General features: G+C 38.1%; 1 protein-coding gene and 1 long non-coding RNA gene across 9 annotated transcripts; both read right to left on the reverse strand.

The window, feature by feature from the left end:
- Positions 1 to 2,805: 2,805 nt before the first annotated feature.
- Positions 2,806 to 6,026, reverse strand: LOC131235268 (uncharacterized). 5 transcript variants are annotated; one of them, XR_009166034.1, is made up of 5 exons: positions 5,318 to 6,018; positions 4,368 to 4,454; positions 3,736 to 3,877; positions 3,367 to 3,463; positions 2,806 to 3,141 (listed from the first exon to the last, which is right to left on the reverse strand). It is a non-coding gene; the product is annotated as an uncharacterized LOC131235268 (long non-coding RNA). The 5 variants fall into 5 exon arrangements; XR_009166033.1 differs by having other exon boundaries at positions 3,367 to 3,459; positions 5,318 to 6,012; XR_009166032.1 differs by having other exon boundaries at positions 3,367 to 3,877; positions 5,318 to 6,026.
- Positions 6,027 to 6,213: 187 nt separating this feature from the next.
- Positions 6,214 to 9,239, reverse strand: LOC131235267 (putative clathrin assembly protein At5g57200). Of its 4 annotated transcripts, none has more exons than XM_058232404.1 (4): positions 7,834 to 8,790; positions 7,524 to 7,614; positions 7,358 to 7,433; positions 6,214 to 7,259 (listed from the first exon to the last, which is right to left on the reverse strand). In XM_058232404.1, exons 1-4 carry the CDS (start codon positions 7,920 to 7,922, stop codon positions 7,174 to 7,176), a joined length of 342 nt encoding a protein of 113 aa, XP_058088387.1. In that variant the 5' UTR covers positions 7,923 to 8,790; the 3' UTR covers positions 6,214 to 7,173. The 4 variants fall into 4 exon arrangements, 2 of the variants coding, with proteins under 2 accessions (XP_058088387.1, XP_058088386.1); XM_058232403.1 differs by having other exon boundaries at positions 7,524 to 7,623; positions 7,834 to 8,787; XR_009166031.1 differs by lacking the exon at positions 7,834 to 8,790 and adding an exon at positions 8,812 to 9,239 and having other exon boundaries at positions 6,214 to 7,433.
- Positions 9,240 to 9,487: the final 248 nt, after the last annotated feature.

Consider the following 9,487-nt stretch of genomic DNA (forward strand, 5'->3'; position numbering starts at 1 on the left):
ATCCATTCAGCTTGAAACTTCATGCATGGCCTAAGTACTATAAATGAACTGTACATGTCAAATTTGATCCATCGAATCCCTGTAGAAGTGGCCCAACGGATAGATAAGCCCCTTAAATCATTAAGCGGGGCCCACCTGATCTCTGGATATGCTTCAATTTTGGACTCAACGCCTTAAATGAGGCGAAAAAATGGATGGACGGAGAAGATTTCGCAAGATCATCATGATGGTCATGATTTGCTAAACCTCTCCTTTATTCTTCTTCTGATTTATGTTTTATTTAAGGATTTAGTTAATCATGGTCATGATTTGCTAAACCTCTTAGCTAGGGTTAAGAGGTGAAGCTTGTATCATAATGGGAGACTTTTTGTTTGTGCCTTTTATTTAGACTGAACTGATGTTGATTTTGGTTTAATTAAGGGAATGTTTTTAGTTTTTAATGGTCTGTTGTGACTGAAATTACAATAGGTCTGCGATAGCTTTGAGTATGTTCCTTTCCTTCTTTTTTTTTTTATGACTTCAGGAAGCCTTGTTGTTCACCATCGTCTCCTAGGAATGGTTGAATGACGATACCCTTCCTAACCTTCATATATCTTATGATTGGTTGTTAATTAGTTTAATTCTGTTGTTTGCTTTGTCTCCTAGGCATGATTTGGTGATGGAATCCATTCTAATTCATATACCTTTCATCTCTTGAAAATTATATCAAAGAAAGTTCAGTTCGATTTTCATGGTTACACTCTCCAATTGGATGAAGATGGGACTCTAAGTCCAGTTGAGTTCTTGAAGCAGGCATAAGATCTCCCTGATCTCTACAAGTGGATCCTCTGAATCCCTAGCTTCCTTCCTCTAAATTCTTTAAGTTTTAGATAAATATTTCATCATTATTCCCTCAATTATATTCGATTTAGATTTCATCTTAGTCTATTTCTAGTTCCATTTAGTTTCATATTACGTACAGGTTTCAGTCCCTTGGGATTCAACCTTAGTCTCACCAAGTATATTACTACATCACAACCCTATACTTGGGAGCGTGAACACCCACCCCCCAAAGGGTAAATGGAAAGTATGAGTCTCGGCGTGCCACCGCTCTGCCAAAGCAGACAAAAGGGACATGCTTGTCTTACTCAGACAAACCTGGAACAGGCTAGTGAATGGAGTACGCTCCAATACATCAAAGAATACAGGCTGAGTATCATGAAACCAGTCCAGCCAATGAGTCCCAACTCCACACCCCCTCAAAATCACAGGAGAACCACCTTCCCGAGCCACATCAGACAGGTGTCGGCCCTCTCGGGGTACGTAACAAGGATCGACCGATTGGTGAGAAGGGCTACCCTCATTCCTACCATGACGAGGCATGCTACACAAGCAAGGTTCACAGGTAAGTATCCTTCTCACTACAGAGGCCCATAATCCTAAGCCCACTTGCCAAAAGCCCAAGTCAAAGTCCAAAGTCCAAGTCAAAGCCCATCAAGGCCCAAAAGTTAAAGCCCATTAAGGCCCAAATGTGTAAAGCCCAAGTCAAAGCCTATCAAGGACCAAAAGCCAAGGCCCAAAAGTCAAAAGCCCATCAAGGCCCAAATTGTAACACCCCATACTTTCCAGTACTCGAGTGTTACCATGAAATCCTATTTAATGTAAACACAAGCCTGGCTTAGGTGAACATTCATGTTCATTCTAGTTTAAATCTGACCGTTGAAAACAACCCTCACCGGTACATCAAGCTACCTATCTGTTATTTTTCAAAATGTACCTCCACATTGACGTAGGAATCTATCTTCAAGATTTCCATCTCTTGGATAGATCAATCCAATCATTCACAATAGATTTTGAAACCTGAGTCATGAGATCCACCGTTCATCAAACCCACAACATTTTGTCAATCGCTCTAACACTTGATTTTCCTAACCCAACCACCAGGTTGTAAATTGAATTTTTAGGTTACAATTGGACAATCCTAGAAAACTATTAAATCCGAGTTATACCATACCTATTTGGAATTCACTTTAAGACAACCGTTTGGTTTTAGATCAGGTAAATCAATTCCACTTAGACACCTCTAAGAAAATCCTAAGACCATAGATTGGTTTCTTTGAGGCAATCTAACCAAAGGTCACAAGAACTGACTGTCAATCTAAGGACCTACCCATGTATTCACACTGTAGGATTCTAAGGAACCCAATTGATCATTTGTCTGATTTAATCAAATCATCTAACTATTGACCCTCAGGGAAAAGCCCCGTGGGCACTCCAACTCCAATTCAAGGCCAATTTGATCGTCAAACTATACACCCACACCACTAAAGGGCCTACAACATGCAAGTTCATAGCCCACTAATTAATTGTCCTTATCCCAACTTCTAGTAATGGAATGTACCGTTGAAACCCACTTAAATGAGCTCTAAGACCCTTTTATCCATAAATGTTCAAAAAGAGAGTGATTTGGCCATCAGATCGAGAGAGTTCCATAAGTGAAGACTTAAAATAGAGATGAGTGGCCCAATAGCTTTATTTGGGATGAGGGGACGAAGTGGATTCCACTAAGCACTACCGTGTGATTAGTTTACTACACCGAAATCATCATTTAGGAACGGTTTTAAACCGTTCCTAACTGCTTCAGGAACGGTTTAAAACCGTCCGGAAATGAGGCGTCGCAGAAAAACAGGAACGGTTCATAACCGTTTTAGGTACCGTTTCAAATTTTAGGGACGGTACTTTAGGAACGGTTTTAAACCGTTCCGTTACCAACAGTCAATTGTGGGAACATATATATTCCCTGCTTTTCAAAAAAAATAAAAAAATTTTTAAAAAAAAACCTAGAGAAACTTCATTGATGGAGATCCAATGATAACATCTATTGCATCCTTTTGCTGAAGCACATACATCTAAACCTCAACGGTAAGATTACTCTATTTACAAAATATAAAAAAAGAAAAGAAAGCAGCAAATGACCATCCCAACACCAAAACCAAAATTACAAATTTGAAGAAATTTCTAAAAAATCCATTAAATAAGAATTACAAAGTGGGGCCCAAGCATTCATCCCAACCCAATCAATCCTTTTTTGGAGATTTTGAAGCTTCCTCGGACTTTGCAATCTCAAAGAGATTTGTATCAGTTTTCAGTCTGAAACTCACCCTGCAAGACGTATAGAAAGAAACAAAGTATGACATAACATCATTTGCAATAAACACCAACAGCGAAAACGTATGCTTAGTTTTTGGTTTTTGATACAGGAGTTTCTAGATTTCATGTATTAAGGCCATCAATAACAAATCATTAAGTGCATCAAAGAATAAACTAAATTGGAAATAAACATAGTTGAAATGAAAAGAATCTGCCTCCAACAAATGAACAAGATACCTGAAGGATGAGGGCGTGGTTTTGCTTGTATGTGCTTTTTCCTGAAGTCAGTCTGTGGCTGTGGATTAAACTGCACCTTTTTGTTGACAGAATCTAGCTTGTGAAATCAAAGAATAAGAGTTATAATGCAGTTCATCAATACCAATTGTAATTTGGACTGAAGCTAATAACAGTTCTTAGCCATACTTGGTAAAAGTTGCTAAAAAAAAATGTCAGAACAATCAACTTCGATTACAAAAATGCCCATTGATTTCTTTCCTTGATAGAAAAAAGCAAAATCCTAGATAGTGAGAGAAGATAATTGACTTATAATATCTACTATTAGTAATAATTGACTTATAATATCTACACCTGAGCATTGCATAGTACCTCGTTTATCTTTGGAATTCAAGCATTATCAACCGTTGATTAGACTTTACCATTGTGGCTTTTTTTCACTTCCGAGGGTTGGGATCAATGGATGGTCGCCTTTGAAATTGAAATTGATTAGTACCTGTGTTGTTGTGCCTGTCTAAGAATGGTAGTAGGACACGACCACCATGCTGTAATCCATTAAAAATTATCCAAAGCACTTGAAATCTGACACCCACATCAAAATACCCTCACCCCACATCAACCTTCTTCTCTGTGGTATAACATGCAGCTCCCTACTACTAATTCATATATCCCATGATCATATAGAGCCGCCCTTCTCCACCAACCTTCACATACATTCGTCCACGTTTCTCATTCATAGTGATCTCCAGCTACTGTATTAACACCCCCAAGAAAATCAACCATTCCCTGGTATCTTGCCTTTCAACCACAACCCTTGGAAAAGACCTATCTGACAACACATATTCTTCCCCACTCCACTAATGGCTATATGCAAAAACATATGAATTGGGTAATTGATATCTGTAGATATGAAAGAACCTCAAACGCAAGTATGCACAATGTTGATTGGAAATGCATTTATCAATCCTGATTAGGAAAAGAGAATATAAATGAAATTGAATTACCTGATTGTCCCAGTCAGTTCTCCATGTAAGGTAAGATAGTACAAGAGTATGAACAACCGTGCCGAACAACATTCCAATCCAAATCCCCTACAAAACAAATAACATAATTAAGAAAACCAACCTCTTATTGCTGCATTTAGCAGTTTTTTCCAAGCAGTCGTTTGGCGCAGCATAGATTCTTGGAAGTTAGGATTTTCAATAGTGGATTTTTGAACAACATTCCAAACAACCTTGCACAACATAAAAACCAAATCAAGATGCATTGAAAAAAAAAAAAAGACGAACCAAAAGTTAAGCTTATTTGATTATCTATCAGATTGGTGGAAATTTATTGGAATGTCTAAAAAATGAAAAATATCCAATGGTTTCAACAAACAGGCATCAACGAGTCAGGGGCTAGGACTGCTCAACTAATCTGATTTTCAGACTGTAACTTAGCAATAGTGGTTTCCAAAATTTACTTGGTTTAATTTGAATTATGAATGCCACAACCATCAAGAAACAAAACCTAGATGGGAAAAGCAAAGAAAGATCGATTTTTGAAATCCAAAAGGTCTGTCTAACCTTCTGCCCTCTCTCTATATATTTCACAGCAATTACGTAATTTACTATGGTGTGGCCCACCTTAGATTTGGATCTGTCTCATTTTCGGATTCAAGCTTGAAAATGAGTTGAAAAGATGAATGGTGGGCTTGAATAAAATACTTTCATTATGTGAGGAAAATTTGTTTCCACATTGTTTAGGTTGCATAACAACTATAATGGGTCTTCATGCCCTTTCTTATTTCTAATCCTAAGTGATGGCATATCGCATGTCACAGATCAGCATTGATTTAAAAGAAACATGCCACCATAAAATTGTCTGTAAAGGCCAAATTGAATTTACAAAATCAAGCTGATAAAGGATTCAAAGGATTGGATTAACACAAAAACTTATCATACAGATATACCTTTGCACTATTAGCAATAGCAGAAGCATTTATTGCATGTGGCCGTACACCATACTAAGCCAATAAGCTGAGCATTGATGATATAAAGATATAACTCTCATCCTCTTCAGCCTGCACAACAATGACCACTAGGAACAGTTCCACAGGAAAGGACAAAAGATATGCATAATCTTGTTGGCAGAAGAAGCAGTAGAGTTCAGATGAAGTAGTTCAAGACAACAGTTGAATCACTGTACCTATGCAAGTCCAGATTGAACTGCTTTCAAGCCAGCTTCACATACTCAAGCATTGTCCACAACCCCACCTATCACATTTTCTAAAGACCGCCTTCAATCATGTTAAAGGAGCGAAGCTGAAACTCCAATGAATATCTAGATCTAACAAAGGATCACAGCTAATTCATTTGCTGAAGATTAGACAGTGGGCCACACAACTGATAGATATTAGCTTATGATTCAAAAGATAATAATAAAAGCCAGCCAACAAAAGTCAATTTCTTGAATGACACATATCCAAATGCTATTTAACAGCTACTGTTGAAAGACATTGACCCTAGGAAACTATTGTTCATCACTAGCCAAATATGGGTCATTGACTCATTGTTTCCTCAATAAAAGTTTCTTTTGCTGTGTTGTGCAAGAGACAAGTAACATTTGTGCCTTCATATAATGTTGTATAAACACAGAATAAAGAAGAAGAAGTAAACACATTCATGCATATATAATCTTCCCATTATTAAAAGAATACCTGGTGCACTCTGGTCAAGTAAGCCAAGTTGGAAGCAGCAAATTGACCCATCATGCTGCCCAATCACTAGGCATCCATTGCAGAGTTGATTCTTAATTGATTTGGAATCCAAAAAAATAGCACATTGAATAGATAGCTTCCAAGTTTTCAATATTTGGTAGTTCTTTAAGCGACTTAATAGCCATACAGGTAGTAGTATCCTATTTCGGTTAATATTTAGCATTCAGTAAATTGGTCAGTTAAACAGCAAAAGCAGCATCTTTTTTTTCTCTTTTTCTTTTTTAAATGGTTTTACTCATTTTTTGAGGAAAAGCTAGGAAATGCGAAGAATAGTTTTACTCTCCCAACATGAGCCAAGGTGTAAGATCCATGCATTTCATTACATGGGGCCCACCTTAGATGTGTGTGGCCTGAAATTAAGGACAATTTGGCCAATGGGAGGGCCACACTTGTACAAAAACTGGATGGTTGATATAACTGGACCAGCCTGATCACTGGACCAGCTGATTTTCTGGCCACAAAACATTCATGGTGGGGCTCACCATATGATCAGCCCGGACCCAGCACATGTGGGGAGACTCGCAAGTAGCCTTTGCGGCTCATTGATGATTTGAAAATAAGCATACAAACAGATCATGTAATATCATTCTAAGTGTCAGACAGATTTCAGCTGTAATATGTTTGTTTTATGAACTACCAAAGAAAGTTATGGGTGTCATGACATTACCAGAAAGGATGGGTCCTGAACAGCTATTGTGACATTGGATCCCAGAAGCATCTGTGCTAGAAAAGAGAGAGAGAATGAGAAATAAAAATCAGGACCCAATCTTCAAATTGCAGTAAGTAGATACTAGTAAATACTAATTGAAACAAGGGAATTACAAGATTCTCCACTCAAGAGTGTAAAGTATCTGAAAGAACATATTACTGAGAAAATTTTGAAATTGTGTGCAATGATCAAACATTATTTTATGGAACTGGCACATTTTAAAAAATGAAACCTGAAATTAAAGATATGTGGTTTTGTGACCGCCAGTAAAAGTCATTGTAAAAGCACCACCTGAACATCAACATGGACGGCCACATTGTGACTTGGAAACAGAGCTACATCATGGTTTGTTACTGAGATTCCCAAACCAAATGAACCTTTCTTCTCTACTCACAACTCCTGGCATGTAATTTGGATTGGAAAAAGCTGGAAAACAGTATCCCTCTTAATGATGTTTTTGTTTTCTGCTCCTACCCAAACAATCCCTAAATCAATTTACTGAAAAATTTCACTATGCAACCCACCAGGTGGTACTATGGCAAGAGCCATTGCGTTGCTTTCCTCAATTACAGCGGTATCAGGATTAATCTCGTTCAAGCCCTGTACAAAAAGTATGAGATGAATAGAGTTTTCTAAGAGACTTCAAAGGCATTGCAAAGAAATAAAATCTAAGGTACGTGTGAAACTCACCAACAAATCTCCAGTGTCTGCAGCTGGCATAGGTGGTTGAAGTGCAGGCTCAATGTTGAGCTGAGGAGGTTCTTGTATCTCTTTGGCACAGCTGGCACAGCTGAATTTATTCAAGATGAAATCCTCAAACTATTTTTACATAAGAAGTGAGAAATGTTTGGAAGTAACAATAAGGCAAAGGTAATCATGAAAATCTGGGAGGAAAAATATTTGGAGCAGGGCCATTAAAATTCCAAGAGAACTAAAAATAGGCATCTATATATGATGATTCTGCATTAATCCAAAAAACAAAAGGAAATATCCCATATACCTTTCTTCCATGGATAGTACAGGTGGACCCTTATTCATCACATTTCTCTCGAGTCCTACTTGTAAGTAATGCAATTGATCAATACACATGCAATATATGAAGCAGGGTATAATCCATAAGGATTTAAATCAGCATTCTTTAGTTCTTTTCAAATAGTTTCGGCCAAAAGGGTGTGGAAGAGGTTTGCTAAGCCAACCCAGGTGTATACACCATCGCCCATTTGCACAGTGTATGAGCCAATATGGCAGACACGGGCAAGATCAAAGCAGTTCATCAGGTGGGCCAGTCTTTGAAGATATTTTGGCACAAAAATCGTGGCAGTCTATTCATCAGGTGTGCCACAGTTTATGAAACAAATGGTCTGAGTGGAAAATAAAAATAAAGAAATTTTTTGCCATTCATTTGTTTTATAAAATGTGGCCCACGTGAAATGAAATCCTCCAGATTTTTTGGCTCATGAATCTACTCCTTGTTGTCCACCTGATGAACGGTCAGGATCTTGTATATGTGTGCCACAATGGCTGTGTGGTTGGTGTGTACATGGACAGAGCATTAGACGTGCTGGTCTTAGCAAAACTCCGGTGTAGTGGGTAGTGGGTCTGGTTTGGCCTAAAAATATAGCCCATTGAAGTAAATGGGTTGTTCTTGGGTTGAACCCTGCCCCACCGGGACCACCAATATGGGTTTAAATGGGCTGGGTCAGGTCACCCAATCCAACCAAGCCAGACCTATCGCAACCATCCAAATAGAGTTTCACAAATTACAAAATAAGAGACACATAAATGAACCCAAATTTCCCAAAAGCATCCACAGGTATTTCACATCACAATATCTTACCATTTAACAAGTAATGGTGTAAACACCACAACAATCAATCATCAAAAGCATGTCAGTGAAGCATGAAAGCCATACATACCAAATAAAAGATAAAAAGAAAACAGAATTAAAAAATAGAAAAGAAAAAAGAAATCCACAAACCTTGCAGCAAGAAGCAATGAAACGCACTCATATCTTTATCAACTATTCCATCAAACACCATGCATGCACTCCTATTACCTTGTTCTTCATGTACACATCAACCAATCTGACGGCGACAAATGGGTTCGAGCTAAGCCCAGACTTCACTGCCACACCAGGAATTTTTTTGTTAGCATGGACATATAAACATTAGATTTATCCTCACTTATTTTGCAAGTGCGGGCAACTCCTCTGCCAAAATCTATTAAGTTCTTCCCAGACTCTCACCTTCTCTCTCATCTAGAAGCAAAAATTTTAAGACAAAATCTTTAGAAATGCAAGAGACATCAAAATCGAATTTCAAATATGGATAAAAAATTTGGTGTAGTGATCACCAATGTCCAGGACTTGCCTAAGACACATTGCCTTCACGGTCGTTTTACATGGGCACATGCAATCAGCATCGAATTCCATGCACCAAGATTTCTGTCAGGCATTTGATTGATCACGCGATAAGCTTCCTCAACAATGCCGCACTTTGAATACAAAGAAATCAAAGAACTACCCACGAAGCTTGATGAATTGAAGCTCGTCTTCAAGCAAAGACCCGAATCACACTCGAGTAAGTAAAATCGTTAACAGCCAAATCAGCAGCCAAAGCCCGTTTAAACAGCCTCAGAGCCTCCTCATCTTCGCC

This window comes from Magnolia sinica, chromosome 19 (genome assembly GCF_029962835.1).
Source record: "Magnolia sinica isolate HGM2019 chromosome 19, MsV1, whole genome shotgun sequence".
Lineage (NCBI taxonomy): Eukaryota > Viridiplantae > Streptophyta > Magnoliopsida > Magnoliales > Magnoliaceae > Magnolia > Magnolia sinica.

Bases quoted from the DNA above. Each gene is read 5' to 3' on its own strand.
- LOC131235267 (XM_058232403.1), bottom strand. From the start codon at position 7,922: ATGTGTATTGATCAATTGCATTACTTACAAGTAGGACTCGAGAGAAAT. The intron at 7,624-7,833 runs GTATATGGGATA...GAATAAATTCAG, and splicing joins GTACTATCCATGGAAGAAAG to CTGTGCCAGCTGTGCCAAAG. The intron at 7,434-7,523 runs GTGAGTTTCACA...CTTTTTGTACAG, and splicing joins CAGACACTGGAGATTTGTTG to GGCTTGAACGAGATTAATCC.